Genomic DNA, 21,265 nt, shown 5'->3' with positions numbered 1-21,265 from the left:
AAGAATATTTGGAGGAAACTGAATTTAATGAAACACGAGAAGACATATATGAGGAAGATGAAGGTTTTTGGGATTTCTTGGCCTACAAAACCTGGTTGGAAATTCTGATCAATGATGAACAAGTTCACAACCCAGGAAGTGAGCTTTTGGAACCAGTTGCAATGGCTGAACTCACCAAAGAGGTTCTTGGTCTCCAATCAGAGTATAATCAGAAGCTGGAGGAAGACAAGAAAAAAGATCACATGGCAATGTTTCAAACACTTGCTGCTGCAACTGAAGCTAATTCTGAACACACCTGGCATTGTTATGAGAAGCATAATGCTGAAACTTCAGGTTTTGTAAACCTTTTGCAGTATTATGAACAACGCTGCCGGAAGTTGGAGAAAGAGAATAGCGATCTACTCGCAGCTTCTAAACACAAACAAGGTGTTTTGTATAATTATGAACGACATTGCCATAGGTGGAAGGAAGAGAAACAAGATCTCATGGCAAAGCTTAATGCTGCAGATTCAGCTGCTGAACACGACCAAGGTGTTCTGTACAATTATGAACGACATTGCCGTAGGTGGGAGGAAGAGAAACAGGATCTCATGGCAAAGCTTAATGCTGCAGATTCAGCTTCTGAACACGACCAAGGTGTTTTGTACAATTATGAACAACATTGCCGAAGGTGGGAGGAAGAGAAACAAGATCTCATGGCAAAGCTTAATGCTGCAGATTCCACTTCTGAACACGACCAAGGTGTTTTGTACAATTATGAACAACATTGCCGAAGGTGGGAGGAAGAGAAACAGGATCTCATGGCACAGCTTAAGGCTTCATATTCAGCTTCTGAACACAACCAAGTTGTTTTGCATGATTATGAACGACAATGCCGAAGGTGGGAGGAAGAGAAACAGGATCTCATGGCAAAGCTTAATGCTGCAGATTCAGCTTCTGAACACGACCAAGGTGTTTTGTATAATTATGAACAACATTTCCGAAGGTGGGAGGAAGAGAAACAGGATCGCATGGCAAAGCTTCATGCTGCATATTCAGCTTCTGAACACGATCAAGTTGTTTTGCATGATTATGAACGACAATGCCGTAAGTGGGAGGAGGAGAAAGCTGATCTCAATGCAAAGCTAACAGCTTTAACTTCTGTTTACCAGGTCTGTTTCGAGGGGGCACATGCATACGATCAAGGCATGTGGGACAAAGAAAGAAACATGTTGAAGGCACAAAATGCTGAGCTTGCTGCAAAGCTTAATGGGGCGACTTCATCAATCGAAAGCTTCTATAAATGTGTTCAGGAGCTTGAAGAAAACGGTTGGGATCTCACAGCAAGGCTTTCCTCTGCCACAGAGCACTCTGAACTTTACCGAAGCCTTTTTCAGTGATTCCTTTGTGCTTAGTTTCGTCATTAGTAGTAATTAATTAGGTTTTGCTGCTTTATAACTTTTTGGATGGATTGTATGGTTTATTAGTTTTTGGCTTGTGAATACAAGCCATCTTTCATATGGTTTTGCTACTTTTTAGTCAAAATATCATTAATTCATCTTTCCGCGTTACATTTAATCATTTATTACTAGTATGGTTTGGAGCCGGAGCATTTTATGGTCCAGATTAAATTTCATGGTATCGCATTATTTAAAAATTTTAAATGACATGACAACATAGTCAATATATACACAGTTAGATGCTGTGAAATCTAATATGTGTCATGAAATGATTATGGAAGGGATCTCGGCTCAATCACAAATACTTGTTAGGGATTGACTCTTTGGAAAGACGTAACATTTTAAGACTAATTCTAAGGCATTTTCTTAAAAAAAAAAAAAAAAAATTATTTTTAAATTTAAATTATAGTTTAGTCATTAAAAAAAAGTGCGAGAATTGGAAGATGAATAATTAAGCTATAAGCTAAATGAAATTGGAAAATGTTATATTTACAACACCAATACAACAACTGCACAACAACTCCTCCCATGAGGGTGGGTCCCAGTAATGGAGTAGTACAAGAATCAAACTCAAATGAAATTTCTTAGGGATTTGATTTTTACACTACACCATCACAACAACTGCACAACAACCCCTCACATGAGGGTGGGCCCCAGTGTGTGGGGCCCATCCTCATGTGAGGGGTTGTTGTGCAGTTGTTGTATTGGTGTTGTAAATCTAACATTTTCCAATTTCTTAAGACCAAATATTTCAATTACAATAATAAGTGTTAGCACTAAAGAAAAAATTGTTGAATAGTGCACTAAAAACAATAATATTACCTCCCTAATAACCAAAATTTAATACTTTAATTGTTTTAGGATGACTAAAATTACTAAAATTATTAAATAGGCCAAAACTTTTCAACAGCTTTATACTTTGTGGTGCATATACACGTTTAATAGCTGTACAAAAATTCACTAACAATACTAACAATGGTTAATTAAAGTTAGGTGCAAAAATATCTAAAATTTAATATATAAAATGATTTTAGGGTGGCAAAATCTGTGACAAATAGCATTTTATGACTTTTTTTTTTTTTTTTTAAAGTTGATTTAATTCAATCCATCCAACGGTCACCTTAGGATAGAAATCAAAAGTCATTTGGACTTAATAAATTCCTCTATAATCTTTCTTTTCTTTTCTTTTTCATTATTATTATTATTATTATTATATTGCTATTCTTTTCTAAGACTTTTTTGCCAAAAACAAAAAACAAAAATTATAATGAAAAATCCGCGCTATGCACGGGTTATAAGTTATATATATATAATAGTCTATTTTGTGTCGCTCTAATAATGAGGTGGCTTTTAAAATTACAATATGATCAAAATTCAATAATGATCAATCATAAGTCCAATAGTAATTTTAAAAGCTATCTCATTATTAGAAGGACACAAGAGGGACTTCTAGCATTAATCGGATATGACAAAACCCTCTTATGCAAGTAATTCTAGAAGTCTCTCTTGCGTTACTCCAATAATGATATGGCTTTTAAAATCACCATTATCAAAATTCAATAGTGATCAATTAGAAGCTCAATGGTGATTTTAAAAGCCATGCCATTATTGGAGGGACACAAGAAGAACTTCTAGCATTACTCTTCGTCTGCCTTAATTTCATTGTTTTACCCTTCCTAATTATTTAAACTAAAATAAAGCAAATGTAGAAAAAAGGTATAGAATTTTTAAATAAAGAATTAGTTAAGAAAGCTAATTAAAATTGTATATATTTACTTCAAATAGGAATCCCAAAATAAAAGACCAACAATATATAGAAGGGAAGAAGAATTTATTTGAATGCAAGAATTCAACAAGTGGGACAAGAAAACAGAGCAGTTTGTCGAAAACAACCCAATCATATTATGTATTAACTTTTCTCTCATCATATGAAAAAATAGTAGGTTAGTTCTCTGTTTCAAATGCCCATTTGATATTGCTCCGTTCTTCTTCTTCTTCTTCTGGAGTGTAATCATTGTCGATGTTAAAGAACTCGCGTATTTCTTCTACCGACCTCCTCTTAATCTGATCCGCCACAGCCCGGCAGGTCAAATCCAGCAGCTCCTGACTCTCCAGATAGTTGGCAGCCTGAAATTAATTCAGAATTAAAAAGACAATGATGTCAGATCAAGAGACCAAGAACATGAAACCAGGCAAACAATTAAGCACAATATCAAGAAATCATTAATAAAATCAGGGCTCAATGTTAATCGACAAAACATTCAGCATATTCAACCAAAAAAAAAAAAAAACAGAGAAAGATCCAACCTTTTAACCAAAAACAACAGAAAAACATAAACTGGACTTTGTTTCCTCAACATCCAGACAGAAACCCGGAAACCGATTACTTCTTTTTTTGAATTTTCAACTTTTAAGGAACTAAAAAAACAAAAACAAGACTATTATTTTGTTTCTGGAGCAATCAAACAGTGAAAACTAAAACAAACAGCCGGCCGGACTCTGGCCAGACTCCACATCCTTTCCCTCTTACCCTTTTGTTCACTCAACATCCAAACAGAAACCCAGAAAACAGGAATTACTTCTTTTTTGATTTTCCACCTTTTAAGGAACTAAAAAAGACAAATAAAAAAAATAATTCTTTTGCTTCCCAAGCAAGCAAAAAGGGTAAAATTAGAATACGCACGAGAGTGAGGTCGATGAGGGTGTCCGGATTGACGTTGACGAAATCGGCGTCCCATTCCTGGATCTCCTGTTCTTGGGGGGCGGCGTCTAAGGAGGCGGGCAAGACCGAAGAGCCATCGGAGGGCCGGGCCGTTTGGCCATGCTTCTCGTGGTAGTTGATGACACGGGCGAGGATGGGGCCAGTGACGTTCGGCAAGGGGATCACGTCATCCGCGAAGCCGTCATCGATCATCCTCTTGATGGCCAGCAACTTCTGCGCCACGGCCTTCTCCACCTCGAAGGTCTGGCCGTCCGAGCATCTCAGGGTGATCTTCTTTGCACACGAAGAAGACGGCGTAGACGACATCGTCGTTTTCGTTTGCTATAGAGCGAGCGAGCACGAGAGAGAAGTGTGAGGGAAACTGGGAAACACCTAGAAATTGGCGGGGTTTTATAAGGGTTTAGGGAGCTAGCTCCACGGCGTCGTTTTGTTTAAGAGAGTAAATCATGGATTTCCCCATCCGAATGGTATTTGGAATCCTATGGCTCTTATTATTCTTATTATTATTTTTAGGTAATCCTAGGCTATTACAATTTATAGATATTGAATCATACTATTTCTTAACTTTGAATCATTAATTTAAATTAAATAACTGAAATTTTGCCACATAAATATTTATCACTTTTATTAACTCGGCATTTATCATCTTAATATTTATTATATCTTAACACATTTTAAAATTGATAAATGTATAACAAAATCTTCACATTTACTTTAAAAACAATAGAGAAGATTTAAGAAATTGTATATGACACAAAACCCTAAAAATTATAAAAGATTTTAGCCCAATAATTGCCCATCATCTAATCCTTAAGTTAAGTGGTTTTTTTTTTTTTTTTTTAACACTTAAAATCACATTTTTTTTAAAAAAAAAAAAAAAAAAATCTTTGAATAATTATTAAGGCTAGTAATTAGTAAATAATGAGGTTACCTTGAACTTGCTGCTTGGTTCAACTATAATTGGTGACTCTTGTCTAAAGTTGTATTATACTTCTAACACCTTGTCATGTTTTGGTTGACAATTCTTTCAAAAGGGGTAAAGAATTCTATTATATTAAGATCATTACGCAAGCAATCATTCAATTTAGTTGAATCTCTTACTAACTTGAGTACTCTTTATTTCTGTCGTGAATGTTCTCTTTACGTAAGCTTAGGCTTATTTCTATTTCGATTTAAGTAGATCCATTCGACATTTATTTTCACAAGCATTGTATATTTTCAACATGATATTCCAAGTAGCGATAAACTTATCTACTTCATTTTACTCATAAACACATGCTAAGAAGTCTCGATTAAATCGGGACATACCTTTAAATAAATAGGCCAAGTGCCTATTAATATTTTGCCACATGTGCCAACTACACAATATAATGCCGCAGCTTTTACATAAGCCATATAGCAAAATTATCTTAATTCTATGTGGCACTACAACTTTCTCTACACTCGCAGCAAAAGAACCCAAGATCAAAGGACATTTTCGTGGTGAGGGAATTTGTCAATGTTTTTCAGAAGACTTGCCAAGGTTACCTCCAGACCGAGAGATCAAGTTCTCAATCAACCTTCTCCTTGATACCGCACCTATCTCTAAGGCACCATAATGGATGGCGTCCAACGAGCTACGAGATTTAAAAGAGCAGTTGTGGGAGTTGTTGGATTAGGGCTTCATTCGCCCTAGCGTCTCTTTGGGGAGCACTGTTGGATAAGGTTCCTGGTATGGATAGAAACAAGGGTTTTTGGAGTAGGAATAAAGGTGTAAGGTGCGAGCATGAATAAGGGCCCCTAAAGTAAGGGAAAAATGTGCATGGCGCAAGCAAAGTAGCAAACCCACATAATATGGAGACAGTGCATGAGATTGATAACCAATAAAAAAGGAAAAGAATAAAATCTTCCGTTTGAGGGAAAGTGTAGTAATGTGGTTAGGAACCATGCGTGAGAGGAAAATTGTTGAGTATCAGTAGCAAGTATTATAAAAAGATTGAGTCCCACATTGAAAAAATATCACTAGTTTGAGTGGTTAATATAGTATAATTGGACCCAAACCTATATGCTTAAGCTTTTGGGCTGAATGATGTCCCAATACTATATTATAATCTCACTGAAAGACTTCCCGGGCCCAAGATGTTAATCTCCCAAAGATAAAGCTATCCAGCAATGCCTCCGGCATAATAGGCCTCAAATTGAACCAAATAATTCCCAACTCAGAAGTGCAAATAGATGTGAACGGTTTAATGGTTTATGGGTAAGCCATTGCATTGGCATAATTATAATGCCAGTAATATACATATATAGTTAAGACAGTAAGCAGATATACATTGTGACCAGCACCTCATATGCAAATATACAAATTATCAGTACTCCTCAGAGGAATCTCACAAGAGCCCATGCTCCAACATCAGGAAAAAAAATTAGACAATTTCCACCAGAAGGCCCTTAGGTGATCAGCATCGATACTTACAGCTTTGAAACAGGCAGAGCTGCAATTAAACAAAACTTGAAGGTAAGACTTGAGAGAGTTCCCCACTATGATTTTAGCAGTGTCTGAAGGACGAAATTACCTAAGGCTTTAGAATTGACAATGCTTGGACATGCTGGTGGTGGTGGAACATTCTCATTGAGGAATGGTTCCACCCTATTGGGATCATACCAAACCGGATATCCTTTAATCTTTCCCTATAATTTTTGGAAAGGTAAATAATGTCAGTAGTTTCCTTAAGAAGTTAAGTCAATCACAACTTCACAAGCCATACCAAATGAACATAGCCTTGTTGAAATGGAACTTAATTAATGATGTCATTAATTAATGATGACAACTATTTTTTTTTTCATTCTTTTTGTTCTTTTCAACTGTCATGTTCATACCAGTACATTCAGAGCAGCCAGTGTTGCCATTCCTTCACGAGTCCACTGCATAAACCAGGAGCAGACATTGTTACTTTTGTAACTAAGTAACCTTAAAAGAAGCAGGCTGATTGATGGACATATCAATATGTTTCCACCATTTTGTCTGTAAATGTTTACACAGATTCCTTCAGTATTACCTTGGAAGCAGAAGCAATGTGAGGTACCACAATCGCATTCTTCATGTCAGCAAGCCCAGGTTTCATGAAGGGCTCATCCTAAACGACAACATTGATAGATGAAATAATATATGACTTGAAGATATTTTTCATCTGTCAGTGGACCTAATTTCAAGACGCAGAAGGAGTGGAGTTACCTCAAAGACATCAAGACCAACTCGAAACAGAGGATTCTCTTTCAAATGTTCCACAAGAGCTACTTCATCGACGACAGGCCCCCTACTGCAGTTTATAAGGATTGCTTCCTAAAAATATGTACTTTGTATTGTTTAGCAAGGTGCAGATACATCTGATAAATCACTTAACTCGTCAAGAAAAAGAAAATGTTCATTTAGATGATCTGACCTTCTTCATGATTGCAAGACTTTCTTTGTTGACCAGATGATAGGTGGTTTTGTCCAAGACTGGATGAAGACTTATCTACAGAGAACGCCAAACACATCTGATTTTACTGAAACCTAAAATCCAACTTCAGATAATGAAAGTAAATTAAATTCTCAGCATTGATTCCTACCACATCTGCCTCTCGGAGCACCTCTTCCATGGAGGATGCTCTTTTCCAAGTCACTGGTTTTTCACCATTGGCTTTCAGGAACTGAGCATAAGCTGCAATTCAGGAACATGTTATATAATCATGATTCTAAAAGAGTATAGAGCTTGGTAACATCAATGGTTGACCGAGACATGCCTGAAACAAACTTTTCTAGGCGTGTGGCCTGGTAAAGATCATAGTAAATTAGGTTCATCTTGAATCCTTCAACCTGTTATGGTAGAACAAATAACCCCCATCAGCATAGCAAAATACATTCTAATTCAAAGTTGATTAGTCACAGTGATAATCAACTCAAAAATTGTTAGATCAGCAGGGAAAGAAAATTTAACAACATCAAAATGAAAACCTTCCAAAAGTAAGAAGTAAAAAGATTTGAAGGATTGGGGAACTTTTTAATTAGTATGATTTCCAAAGCATAAATCATTAAATACATGTCCCAGTGGCCAGTGTTGTGTTATACAACAGATTGCAAAAAGACAGGTATCTATGATACCTTGGCATATTTATGTTAACTGCACACAATTATATGATACACTTTCTCGGCTGTAAATGTTATAAACGAACGACTCAAAGCAATCATTTCTAACAATCAAGTCTGATGATTTCTGGAGGATCCACTGATTAGGCTAGTTAGACATCAAATCCACGGATGATGATTGCTGGACTAATCAACTTAGCCATTAGGCATCCAACATATTCAACTCGGTGAGGTGAATCAACATAAGGTTTTAACACATTCAATTTGAAAATATTTTAGAAAATAAGGAATTACCATCATTCTGGCATAAGCAGATCCAATACGACCAGCACCAATGACCCCAACAGTCTGTCCTTTAAGCAAGTTTCCCACAAACCTATCGGAAAGACAAAGCCAACTCAAACATTGTTCTTGATCACGAGAAACCATCACCATCACTCATTCCCCAGATATGGAAATAAAAGTGAAGTAGTGAAAGCTATAGTATTTAATAGTGATCATACAAATGAGGAAGCCACCCATCGTATAGTCCTGCCCTCATGAACCCATCTGCTTCAACTATTCTTCTAGCAGCTGCTAAAGAAAGTGAAGCTGCCAGCTCTGCTGTTGTCTCTGTAAGTACTCCCTAACCATGTGGGCAATGAATTGATCTCATTATAACAAAGCAGATATACACCTAGGCATGTACGGAATACTAGCATGGTAAACTATTAGTAAATATCAAAATACACTGCTAATAGACATACGACCAAGCATGCATGTTGCATCCAGTAATATCACATATCTGTAGAAAATACACACACATGACACAAAGCACACATACAGAGAATTATTGTAAGCAAGCAAACAAGGAAAGAACTTACAGGAGTGTTTCCAACAGCAATACCATACTTGTTAGCGGCATTGACATCAACATTGTTATAACCAACAGCCATGTTACTGAAAGCTGTGCCTCCGGCTCTGCGCAATGCCGAAAATAGTGCCTCTCCCCAGTCTTCTGTCAACTGAAACACATACCCAAAAGCACACCTCAACAACCCAAAAAAGAACACCCAAATTCACAAACAAAAAATATGATTTCAACTATCAAATAAACATTACCTGTCCAATCACTCCGTCGCACTTATCGCCAATCAAAGCAATGATATCTTCAACAGACAATATAGTTTTCTTTTGTGTACATATCTGAATGAACATCAACAAAATTCCCATAAACTTTTCCCATGTAATTCCATAGAAAAGAAATGAATTTGAAAAGAAAAAGACTCAGAGCAGAGAAGAACAAGAAAATGAAAATTACTTCGACCCGACAATCCTGTTCAACCAATAGATTGATCCAGCGAGTTCCCGGCATGGATTTTGTGCTAACAACTCTGTATTTTCCATTTGGGTTCCACACCTCAATCGAAACAGGCTTGGCCATTGCCGCTCAAAGTCCAAGCTACAGAGTATGGTGGTGAGACAGAGAGGCTCTCTTTCTAATAAACTTGGATGATATGGTGCAACGCAGTCCACCTTAAGATATAGTCTTCGTCCATAAGATCAGTCTGTTTGCAAAGGATGTTGACTTTTGAAAACAGTAGAATCGCTGATCCGAGGGTTGCAATGTTACATGGTACATTGGTTGATTATTGGATATGTTCCTCCTCTTGGGATAAAGTGAGCTTTTGAGGTGTAGAGGTGGAGCTTCATGCTTGGATTTAGGCCTCTCATTGGGTATTAGATAAAGGTGACGTTGCTACTTGACTGGATGACACGTAAGGGGGGGCCTTTGTCTTTTTCTCAAATGATTTTTAGGCAATCTTTACCGCTATTTGTTGAGGGTGAAAATGTCCGGATAGTATCCATTAACCGTATATACGACCCAGATGAGATGCGGGTAGTAATATATATTTAATTAAAATTTATTAAAGTTATGTTAGGTTTTTTTTAATATTATCTCAAAGTTATATTTTACTATATTTTATTTTTTTTTTTTTTTTGGTAATACAAATTTCGATTACTTTATGAGACAATGACCTTCTATGATTGATAATCATGAATTGTATAACAATTGAACTCTTTATTATTTAAGCTTGTATATAATAATAATTGCATTATTTAATATTGTATATAAATTTAGATAGTAATTTAAATCGTTCATTACTTCATATGCGAATAGAGAATAATAACTGTGCGGATGCAGATAGTAATCGCATGATGCGGATGGGAATACCTAAAAAGTGATAACCGCATTATGCAAATATAGATATTGCTAATAACCACATCTGCATATGTATTTTCACCCGTAGGATTCATGAATATAATTAATTACTTAAATATATCAATATCTCTTATGCAATTTCAGTAATATGGTGGCTCTTATCTTGAAGGAGGAAGTAATAACCCTATTATTTGTTGATATAATGAAAAATTAGCAACTCACTTATGTCACATAAATTCTAAATGTATTGCCTTTTCTCTTTTTTCCCCTCTTTTTTTTTTTTTTTTTTTTTCACAAAGAAACATTCTAATAAATATGAGATTCAAAGGTCAAATGATTAGGAGCACAAAAACTTCTAAAACAAAATCAGAGACAAGAAGTAGAGTTTTCTCCGACCATGTTTGATGTTGAGACTACTCAAATTTTGAGCAATAAATATAAAAGAATCTTTATAAAATTTACCTATTCGAATAAGTTTTGAGCAGACCGCTAACTCCTCAGACAAAATGATTCAAATAATAAATTGCTGAAAATTTGGGTTCGATATCTTTGATTTTGGCCTTTTGGGAGCTTTCGTGCAATAGCTCTGATGAGCGAAGCCCAAATATCGAAAGGGCACATGTTCTCATTTTCATCTAAAATATGGACCCAACAAGAAAATGCCGGCCGGCCCACGTTGGTTTACTTTGGCCCAACCAGTAGGAGGAGTCGTCCAATTGTAGCCCAACACGAGGAGCCCAAAACGGCCCTATATATTTTTGTCTCTGTGTGCACGTGCCGCGCGCACACAAGCACGTGGTCTGTATGTGTCGGTCTTACAGCAAGCGCGGGCGGTTGCGTGGTCTGGCTTTGGTGTATGATAAGCTTTTCCTGCCCATTCGAAGTCCGCTTTGGCTAATCTTTCAACCACCCATGAGCTTGGTGGTTGAGAAAGCGTGTATTTTTAAACTAATTACCAAAAAAATTAATGTTTAATTTGAGAGAGTTTTTTTTTTTTTAAAAAAAAAAAATTGTAAATTCTTCATAGTTTTCAAATTATATATAAGAGAGTAAATTTAAAAACATGCGATTTTAAAGATAGAACCGTAACTTTATCAAATACTTAATTGCGTGTTTATAAATTGTTGTATATTTTTGAAATAGATATAATTTTTTGTTATCTCCAGACACAATTCTTGATAATGTGGTTTCCTAACTAGCTTTAGGGTTTTTTCTTTTTCTTTTTATTTTTTTCTAAAAAAAAAAAAAAGTAAAAGTTGTCATGTGAGCAAAGATGATTAGGAATTGTGTCTTGGGGTGACAATATATCCTGTCTCATTTTAAAATTGTTATTTTCTAAACCACTAAACATATATGAAATGAAGAAATGATCTCTTATATATATTATGTAAATCTCTTTTTTTTAATCAACAATTAAATTTGTAGGACAGATCAAATGAATAATTAAAAAAAGTTGTACAAAAAATATATGTGTATCATGCCTATTTGAAAGCCAAGTCATCAGAGCAAATTCTCTTTTTTTTTATTTATTTATTTTTAAAGCAGTTAACATCTTTTATAGCTAACTCAATTTAAGCACGACACTCAACAGACATAGCATCAAAAATACACGAAAGAATTTCCTCCAAAAGGACATGTTCCTAACATTTGTTGAGATCAACATCATTGGGCTTCATAATTTATTTAGTCTAAGCAAGTAGGTAGCAAGTATTGTGGCCACAACAACGAAGACGTGGGTGTTTATTTTGGACTAGTCAAATGATGATGATGGCCAACACTATGTTCTTGGTCATCGCCATCCTCATCAAAGAGGTAGAAGATTAGAAGTTGATTAAACAAAAAAAAAAAATGCTTTCACAAATTCTATTGTAAAATTGCAAAACATATAAAAAATTAATGCATAGAGGTGGGGAATTTAAAATATTAAAATATTAATTAAATTATTAAATTTATCGTTTTGTATCTGTCTAATATTTTGAGCATAATATCAAAAAAAAAATATATATATATATATATATATAGGCTATCCCTAAATTGATAAACATCTCATTCAAGTACAAAAAATAAATGGTATATCATTTTATTAAGTAGATAAGCTATTTTTTGAATGATAAGTTGACAATTTTATTTTTTATTCCTTTATTTCAAATTAAATACAATATCTTATTGGGATATAATAATAACTTCTAAATGGTATGAGAATTTTTTTTTTTTCTTTCCTTATTAAGCTGAGGTTAGGTTAATAAACCCAAAAAATTAAAACAAATTAATATTATAAACCAATATTCAATATTTTCAGTTAAACCTTGTGAGCCACTTTATCCTAAACCAACAACCACCCTCTCTCTCTCTCTCTCTCTGTGTTTGCAAAATCTTTGACCCTCAAAACCTCTTCACAGACACAGGGAGAGATAGAGCAGAGAGGCCATGGAAAGGCTCCTGTACTCTTCTTCACCAACCCCTTTCAAGCTCCACCTAAAATCCTCTTCCTTTGTCCCTCGACTCGGCCGAATTGACTCACCAAGCCTCGGTTTTCTTCTACCAACTCGCCCCAAGTCCAGGCGGGTCAGCTCATTCTCTTGCAAAAACGAAAACCCATCTCCCTCTTCTTCTTTTACATCGTCTCCATTGAACAATTCACCAGCTCTGTCCTCTTCCCGGGCCGGCTCGCCAAATGGGTTGGTGCCAAACCCCCATTTTCTCAAACAGATCGAGGGTGGGGCTTCTGAGCAACGGAAGGTATGATCTCTGGGGCTATCATTTGTGTGAAAAAAATTCTTTTATGGATTTTCCTTTGTGGGTTTCTCTTTTATGATAGCAAATGATCATTTGCTTAGATTTTTTTTGTTGTGATGTGTCAATTTCATGATAATTGATGAGAAACAATTTCCTTGATGGGTTGTTTGGTTGCTGGGAAAACGGAAGGAAACAGAAGAAAATTTTGAAGTCTTCTTCACATTTCCATTTTTTTTTTGCTTATGCGTTCTCAGGAATTCATGAGAGCACAAATGTTAAACAATTGCATCATTCGCAATTGAATTTCTCAATTTCCCTTAATGATTTTCCTATATTGGTTATAGATTCACTGGGTAATAAATAATTCAGCGATGAAAGCAGTTTTTTTGTAGATTTAGTAGTCCTGTTTGGATCACAAAATATGACGGTGACCAAATTCGTTGAAGGTATCAAAGGCTTTGTAGGAATTTAGGATTTTGGAGGATAATCTGAGATCGGGGAGTGGATTTTGAGGATTTGTTGGCTCAAAATGGGAGAAAGGGAAGTAAACAAAATTGGCTTCTTTCCTCGAGCAGATTTAAGCATTATGTTTTGCCATCCTTCATTTTCCTTTTCCCATCAACCATTGCAGGAGGGTTTTTGGATGTCCCAGCTAAATTGACTACTTGTTGCAATTCATGTAGGATTAGGACACCTACTCAGGCAGCTCAATGTTAAAATGTTAACATAACCGCCAAAAAGTCAAATAGTTATCTATATATTCTATTACAAATATTTCACTCGATTTTTCTTTCTATTCTTGCTTTTAGTTGGTTTGCATAGAAATTCAATGTATTAAGGAACCCATTTTCTTTTTCACTTTCCAAAATCATGTTAAGAAGTTTTGCAAGGTTATTTAATTACCCTTTTTCCCCCTAGAAAATTAAGCTAAAACCAAAAGGGTATATATTTTACCCATAAGAGTGGATGGGTAGGCATGTCTGGATAATTTTCAGCCATTGTTTGCCTATAAGGTGAAGATTGTACTGTCGGTCCTACGTGACCTCCCGTACACTTAATTGATGAGCCACATTCTTTCTTGTGACAGTTGTGAAGAAATTCTTGATAGTTTTCAGTGACATCTAGAATCTAGTATTGAAAACCTTTTTTAACGTGCTTATCTTTTGCTCTGTGTTATTGGTTCTGAGGTAAAAAACTTGCGAAAAATGGGTGCTAATTTGTTTACAAGCAGAAAAACTGGGGTTCATAAAGTTGGTGCCAAGTGTGGATCTAATACTACTTATCAAAAAGTGTGGATCTAATACCATATACCAGCGTTTTTATGTTTTGAAACATGAAGTTCAGCAGTTCAGTTCATTCATTTAGAAGATTCTTTAGTAGTCAGATTTTTTACTATCTTAGCCTCTTAGGAATGCATTTATGATGTTTTCGAGAAATCTCGATATGAGTATAATATTTAGTTATCTATTTCCAATGCTAAGCTTCCAATTTATCCCTTATGACCTCCTTACAATGCATCATTTGTATGGCATTGGAGGCCCAGGCTTGTAACCTGTCTGCATGCTGACCCCTATATCCAGAACCTACCAAATTATTAGGTTTTAGTTGATTCCAATTGATTCCTTTAGTGAAATTGTGTTATGAAGCACCTACGGATCCTCGATGTTTGAAGTTGGAATAAGTTTGTATGTTCTTATCGTTGTTGAATGTTGAGGTTCTACTCCATTGTAATAGTACTCATCAAATACTTGATTTGGATGTAGTTTACCCAGATTGAATTTGTCACCTGTGTAATCAGTGCATCTACTGTAATCATTAGTATCTGAACTATACAACCATTCATGCATCATGATTTTTGACGTTCTGCACTGCGTGCTAGTTGGCGCTGCTCTGTTTGTGTTTGGACCATCTTCAGTGCTTGTAGAAGAAAATTTTAGGATTCTTTATTTTGAATTTAACATGATTGAAATTGGTGGACTTCAACGCAACGGTAACCTTGCAATGCTGCTCAATAGAACTAGGTAATGTTAAAATTGCGGACATATGTGACTTCAAGATCACTGTGGTGAAAATTCTGGGTGTGGCTAGAAACTCATGATTCCACACGCATGTGAGCACTCTTGTATGCTAAGTTAACATAGAGTAACAGCTTTGATTGTTTATATTGTTGAAATCGAGATCAACTGATAAGTGGTAACTATAATTCGCCTAAACTACTCATATGTTTTTAAGGGCGTTTGCGGAGTCTGAATACTTAAATTATGGTTTTAACTTCAAATGTTCAATCATCCTATTTACTTCACAAAACTTACAAATTTTATACTTTTTGAACACTTTACAGTCAATCACTGCTGGGACATGTATGGTACTCTCTGCTCTTATTGTGATTTTACTCCAACCAGTTTTTGCCCCAGCAGCTTTTGCAACCTTTCAAAGTGCAGCTAAGGCAGGGGGTCCTGCTGCTGCTGCAGTTGGGCGAAGACTGATCCAGACTGAATTACTAAGTAGTGCTTGGACTGGTTTCTTTGCTGGTTGCTTACACACATTATCAGGACCTGATCACCTTGCCGCTTTGGCTCCACTCTCTATTGGCCGTACCCGCATGGAAAGTGCTGCTGTCGGAGCTCTCTGGGGTTGTGGCCATGATGCTGGTCAGGTTATTTTTGGCTTACTATTTCTTCTGCTAAAGGATCGTCTCCACATTGAAGTAATCCGAACTTGGGGCACAAGAGTAGTGGGCTTCACTCTTCTTGTTATTGGTGCTATGGGCATTAGGGAAGCTTCAGAAGTCCCCACCCCATGTGTTGCCTTAGAAAATGGTGAGTGTGATGTTGGCGTTTATGAAGCACTCCAAAACCCAGCCGTTGGGAAGAAGAAGAAGATTGGTTTTGCAACTTTTGCCACTGGGATTGTGCATGGGCTTCAGCCAGATGCATTGATGATGGTTGTGCCAGCACTCGCGTTGCCTTCTCGCTTAGCCGGAGCTGCATTTCTTGTTATGTTCTTGGTGGGAACTGTGGTTGCAATGGGAAGCTATACAGTTTTTATAGGCTCATGTAGTCAGGCATTAAAGGACAGGATACCAAGAATAACTGAGAAACTCACATGGGCTTCTTCCCTTGTAGCAATTGCTCTTGGTCTCGCCATTATCATTAGCCAGCTTTTCGGGTATAGCCTATATTAATACATCCTACCAACTTACGAGATCCACATTTTGCAAGCTTCCTCATTAGGGTTAGAAAAAAGAGCTCCGAAAGGATCATTCAATTTGTTTACAGCGGAAGTTAACAAGCATCTTGCCTTAGTGAGAACCATCCTCTTTATATTTATCTTCTTTTGCTTTGAAGGTTGTAATTTTTAGCGTACAAGGGAACCAATTGCTTTTGAGAAACTTTTTTGTAATTCTTTTGTGGCATATTTCAGATTGATTTAGCAATATGGTTAAGTTATATGATTTATGCTTATGGTGTTTCAAGCAAAGAATTGCTCTGTTTTTCCCTTCTTTCAAATTAAATGCATGTTTTGTGAAACACGGAAGAGTTGTATATCACAAATACCCTGTCGCACTGGTTTATTACATGGTGAGCAGTGGACCAGAACATTGTCTTTGGGTGGCTTCCCCCCATCCAAATAGTCAGGAATTATGTGTGCCGTTGTCCTAGTTTGGCAACGTTTTTTCAGAAATTTAGCTTTTTAACATTAAAGCAAAAGCATTAACAAACAATTCCATATACAAAACGCTCAGAAATTCATGTTTCATTCTGATTATTTGCCCCTCATGAGTCTCTTTAAAAGGACTTGCCATGAAATGCATGTTTCTTTAACAATTGCAATGGATGTTGAGCATGCTAATTCATACAAAATCTAGCTGCAAAGTCTCTGTGCCAGTGAGCCAAAACACTCCTGTGTTGAACGTAATTTGGAAATATATGCCATTTCTTCTAGACAATAGACACCTCAAAATATTGTAATCCTTGCGTTTGTTTGCAGTCTGGGGAAAACATTTGTCACCACTCACCAAGTTTTCTCTAATCATTCATACACAACTCTGAAACATGTAATCAGTGAATATTCAAGTCATTTAAGGACAGCCTTTGCAAAGCATGTTCAGTAATAAAATGACACTCGCCCCAATATAGACAGAACAAGCGGGAAAAAGATGAAGTGAAAAACAAAAAACAGAAGGCCAAAATGAAATGAACAAGGAGAACCCGTCTTTGGCCAAGGGAACCCGCAGCACCATGGAGAAAAATCACCCTTAAAAGTCACAAACTTCCTTCAGTTGACTATTAATTGATATACAGTGATTCCATTTGCTACTCCCAAAGCCAAAATCAAACAAGATTAGTGGGCGCTGAAGGCAGAATGCAGGGACATCTATCAACAGTTGAAAGACATTACTGCTTCTGCTTTTTGTTGATGTCATAAAGTACACATATATCTGCTGCTGTCTTGATCTGAAAGCATGATATGATTCAACAGATAGTTATTTAATGTAATGCTTGAACAAAATTCAAGAGCCAGTTGAATAACGACAATCAGTGCATATAGTATATTCACCAAAATTTCAGTTGATTAAATGCAACGAAGTACCACGCTTAGTAGGAGTTCTTTTAATTAGAATTAACTCTTATCTATTAAGACTATTATCCTTAGGATGCTAATGGGTGACCACATCAAAACCTGGATAGAAATTGTGATTTTAGCAGCCTCAGTATAATAATGATCTGAGATATCCAGACCTTAATGGAATGAATAGAAGTTATACTACAAACTATGCATTCATGTCCCAATTTTAAATAAAGTTAGCATTTGCTGGAATTGACAATGATGAAGTCACCATGATCCCTTACTCAGTATACTGTTACTACAAAGAAAAATAAAAACTAATCCCATCCAATCCAATTGAAAGTAACCAACAATGAGCATTTCAAGCGTAATCATACGTTAGGTTTGAATAGGAATCAGCCATGCATTCTGTTTTTTGGCATAAAATAAATGAGTACATGCATCTAGCACTGACCATCTTTGGATACAGGATGCTCTTTCGTTATCTATAAATGTCTTGATTGTCAAAAATAATTTGGGTGGACAGGAGATCTTACAGAACTTAGAAGGCATAAATTGTTACCTGTATAATATTAACAGCTTGCTTGATTGCCCATCCAAATAAACTCAAAGCAAGTAGAAAAGAAAGAAGTGAATTCTGTTTTGCAGAACTCATCAAGACCTATAAGAGAAAATAATTTAGTTTAGGATTAATACAACCCAGGAATCCTCTCTGAAATTTAGAATCTTTGACTGCAGTGACAAAATGAGGGCTTACATCCATCAAATTTTCAGTTTGGTTTTCCGCAATAAGAAACAAGATTATGTAAAGAACCTGCATACTTGAAATAATCATATGAGAAGAAGAGTGTAGTTAATTCTCATGTAAACAGACTGACCAAAGTTAAATTTACCTCACATGCCACACAACAATAGGCCATAAACATCTTGTTTCCATAGTATGCCTTGAAGAGCCAATTAGTACTGTCTTTTACATCTTTATGACTAGCTTTGCCTAACAAGAAAGTACTGATCCAGCAGCAGTAGACAAAATCCCAATGGAAGAGTGTTGTTAAGGGTCAAGACCAAATCCATCCGGTAGATATGAACAAGGATATAAACATAAGTACCTGTACATTTGGAGCCAGTGGCTAGCAATATCTAAGGCAAGCAATGACAAGAAGATCAAGCCAGGCCTACATGAAACCCGACCCAAAAGAGTGAAGATATGCATGCATATAAGTCTGAGCAATCTTCTTTAATGAAAAATGAAAAAGTTGTGAGAACTCTTACCTGTATACCTGGGAAAGAATTACCAACAGACAGGCGGTACTAATCCTGGAACACACGACATTTATCACTATGACCATATATGCACAACCAGATACCTTATGGGGATGTTAATGACAGTAAAGAGTACAAAGGAGGAAAAGCACTGAAGAAATCTTTGAACTGGTATATGATTCTGTTGAGAGAGAGAGAGTTCAAAAGATCACCTGTCTGTTATCATGTCCAAAACAGCTCCAAATGTTGAAACTGAACCACCAGGGAAAAAGAATGTGAATCAAATATTACACCTCATACATTTGTTTCTGCTTTTTATATCATATAAAAAATTACAAATATCATTGCATTACTATACTCTTACAAGTTCTCTAACATAAGAAAGGCTACTATCTAGCAATACACTGCAATGTCAAAATAAGAAGGCTTGTAATGAGTACTAGGTGAATTTTAAATACGGGTTCCTTCTTCATCTCGGGTTTATGCTCTTTTAGCCTTAATACAACCATAAAATATGCAGTAAGGTTCAAGGGGAAGGCCGAAGACTAGACACTGGAAAGCAAAATTACATATGAGATATGAACCTAAGGATGGGGGCAAGAAAATTCATGAAGCTAAAAACCAGAGTTCTTACAATGTTGAGCCTGGATGACAGATTTAATTCACACGTGTCAGCTCCATTTGTAGAAGTGCTTGATATTATATAATGAAGTAAAACATAGTTGGCGACAAAAAACAATTTTTTACCTTGATTGAATTTGCGAGCACACCAACCATCCACGCCATCACATACAAAGCTGGACCCAAATATTTAATCAAGTAAAATTTCCCAGTTTCACACCACAAGTTAAAGACAATGAAGCTAAAAATTAAAAGAAACTTCCCAAAGCATTGGTTCTCACCTAAAGAAATAGAGAACGGAAAAAAGCCTTTTGTTGGAGAAGCATTGTGCAAAGGCAATGCAGTTCATAATGACCCTTATGTATCCTGAATCCAAGTAAACATAAATTCATTCAATCAACATACATGTGATATAAAAAGAAGTAATCAGTTAGCACTGGAATGCCATTTGGGTGCTGATAAATAGTATAGCACCACAGGAAATCAAAATTTAGACTGTGTTTCTATAATTTTTTTGTCAAAAAAAAAAAAAACGTAAGGAACAGGGAATCAAAATTGCCACTTTAAGATAATGGGGTTGAATCAGTTGCAATTCAACTCCAAAAAAAATCACCACTGCAGCAACCAAATGAGACATTAGCACAAAGCCTCTAATATTATATTCAGGAACATAAAAAAGATAGTACTCTAGTTTGAATTAACCCACCAACGATATTGGGAATGTAAAGGTACACGGATAGTTTCCCTGGTCTTGTTCTAGTATTCTTGGCCATTGAAACTTCTCACCACAAACTTACAATTGCATGAAATGCATTGACTGCCAATTGAAAAATCCAGTGCTTAACAATTAAATTCACACACATATCCAAATACACATATTTACATCATAGGCATAGAAATCACTGGGAAAGATTGAATCTTTATGTGGGATTGGGATTAATAACTGCCACTAACCAGATAAACAATAATCTGATAATAACTGAAGCATAAAATGAGGAAATGGGTCCACCATATCCAGTACTGGACCCTCCAGATTGCCACCCAGATCTCTAAGATGGGAGTGTGGGGCGGATTGCCCACGTGCCAAGATCTGGGTGGAGTAAAACAAGCTAAGTTGGAAACAAATTGGAGCAAACAGCATAGAGAGGAAAGGAACCTGGGAAAATCAGCAGCAAAACCTCTCACCTATGACCGACAGAGCTCCTTGCTTGTTCTTCGTAATGTTTTTGACCTTTTCTTCTCTCTCTCTCTTTCTTTTTTTTTGAGTTTTTTTGGGCTTCGTGTTGTTGGAGTAAAGGTCCAAAAAGTAAAAGTGACCCAAAAAGATAAGAAGGAATATGGGCCAATTGTAGCCGACACTACCTTCACACCGAAGAAAAGAAAAAAAGAAAGAAAAATATTGGCAGTTGATTTGTGAATATGGATTCAAAAAAAATAATTCTTTTTTTTTTTTCCTCCTTTTGGGATTATTTTTTGTTTAGATATTCTTCTCTGTTTTGTTTCTGGGAAAATTAAGTACTACAAAGAAAAATAAAACTTTAATCCACAAATTTTATGGTAGTTTTTTCTAAAACAGAAAAAATCCAGGGAATATATTTTAATTT

At 36.0% G+C, this 21,265-nt stretch overlaps 4 protein-coding genes across 6 annotated transcripts; 1 reads left to right on the top strand and 3 right to left on the bottom strand.

Moving 5' to 3' along the window:
• Positions 1-3,255: 3,255 nt before the first annotated feature.
• LOC133882939 (SKP1-like protein 1A) lies at positions 3,256-4,507 on the bottom strand. Its single transcript, XM_062322177.1, has 2 exons — positions 4,123-4,507; positions 3,256-3,566 (listed from the first exon to the last, which is right to left on the bottom strand). Exons 1-2 carry the CDS (start codon positions 4,465-4,467, stop codon positions 3,384-3,386), a joined length of 528 nt encoding a protein of 175 aa, XP_062178161.1. The 5' UTR covers positions 4,468-4,507; the 3' UTR covers positions 3,256-3,383.
• A 1,871-nt stretch (positions 4,508-6,378) lies between these two features.
• LOC133882804 (glycerate dehydrogenase) lies at positions 6,379-9,758 on the bottom strand. The gene is made up of 13 exons (XM_062322029.1): positions 9,570-9,758; positions 9,371-9,454; positions 9,133-9,273; positions 8,773-8,894; positions 8,564-8,645; positions 7,927-7,999; positions 7,753-7,844; positions 7,584-7,658; positions 7,376-7,483; positions 7,200-7,277; positions 7,021-7,065; positions 6,717-6,831; positions 6,379-6,635 (listed from the first exon to the last, which is right to left on the bottom strand). The coding sequence occupies exons 1-13, from the start codon at positions 9,690-9,692 to the stop codon at positions 6,613-6,615; spliced, it is 1,161 nt and encodes a 386-aa protein (XP_062178013.1). The 5' UTR covers positions 9,693-9,758; the 3' UTR covers positions 6,379-6,612.
• Positions 9,759-12,780: 3,022 nt separating this feature from the next.
• LOC133881517 (chloroplast protein FOR GROWTH AND FERTILITY 1) lies at positions 12,781-16,644 on the top strand. Its single transcript, XM_062320452.1, has 2 exons — positions 12,781-13,211; positions 15,550-16,644. The coding sequence occupies exons 1-2, from the start codon at positions 12,900-12,902 to the stop codon at positions 16,390-16,392; spliced, it is 1,155 nt and encodes a 384-aa protein (XP_062176436.1). The 5' UTR covers positions 12,781-12,899; the 3' UTR covers positions 16,393-16,644.
• Positions 16,645-17,222: 578 nt separating this feature from the next.
• Positions 17,223-20,965, bottom strand: LOC133881518 (CDP-diacylglycerol--inositol 3-phosphatidyltransferase 1). 3 transcript variants are annotated; one of them, XM_062320456.1, is made up of 12 exons: positions 20,847-20,929; positions 20,616-20,751; positions 20,368-20,478; positions 19,943-20,027; positions 19,788-19,837; positions 19,253-19,292; positions 19,050-19,094; positions 18,887-18,952; positions 18,671-18,785; positions 18,535-18,591; positions 18,340-18,438; positions 17,223-17,665 (listed from the first exon to the last, which is right to left on the bottom strand). In XM_062320456.1, exons 3-12 carry the CDS (start codon positions 20,432-20,434, stop codon positions 17,606-17,608), a joined length of 684 nt encoding a protein of 227 aa, XP_062176440.1. In that variant the 5' UTR covers positions 20,435-20,478; positions 20,616-20,751; positions 20,847-20,929; the 3' UTR covers positions 17,223-17,605. The 3 variants fall into 3 exon arrangements, with proteins under 3 accessions (XP_062176440.1, XP_062176439.1, XP_062176438.1); XM_062320455.1 differs by lacking the exon at positions 20,616-20,751 and having other exon boundaries at positions 20,847-20,965; XM_062320454.1 differs by lacking the exon at positions 20,616-20,751 and having other exon boundaries at positions 20,818-20,952.
• Positions 20,966-21,265: the final 300 nt, after the last annotated feature.

Source organism: Alnus glutinosa, chromosome 11, assembly GCF_958979055.1.
Source record: "Alnus glutinosa chromosome 11, dhAlnGlut1.1, whole genome shotgun sequence".
Classification (NCBI taxonomy): Eukaryota; Viridiplantae; Streptophyta; class Magnoliopsida; order Fagales; family Betulaceae; genus Alnus; species Alnus glutinosa.
This window is presented reverse-complemented; position numbering and strand designations above follow the sequence as displayed.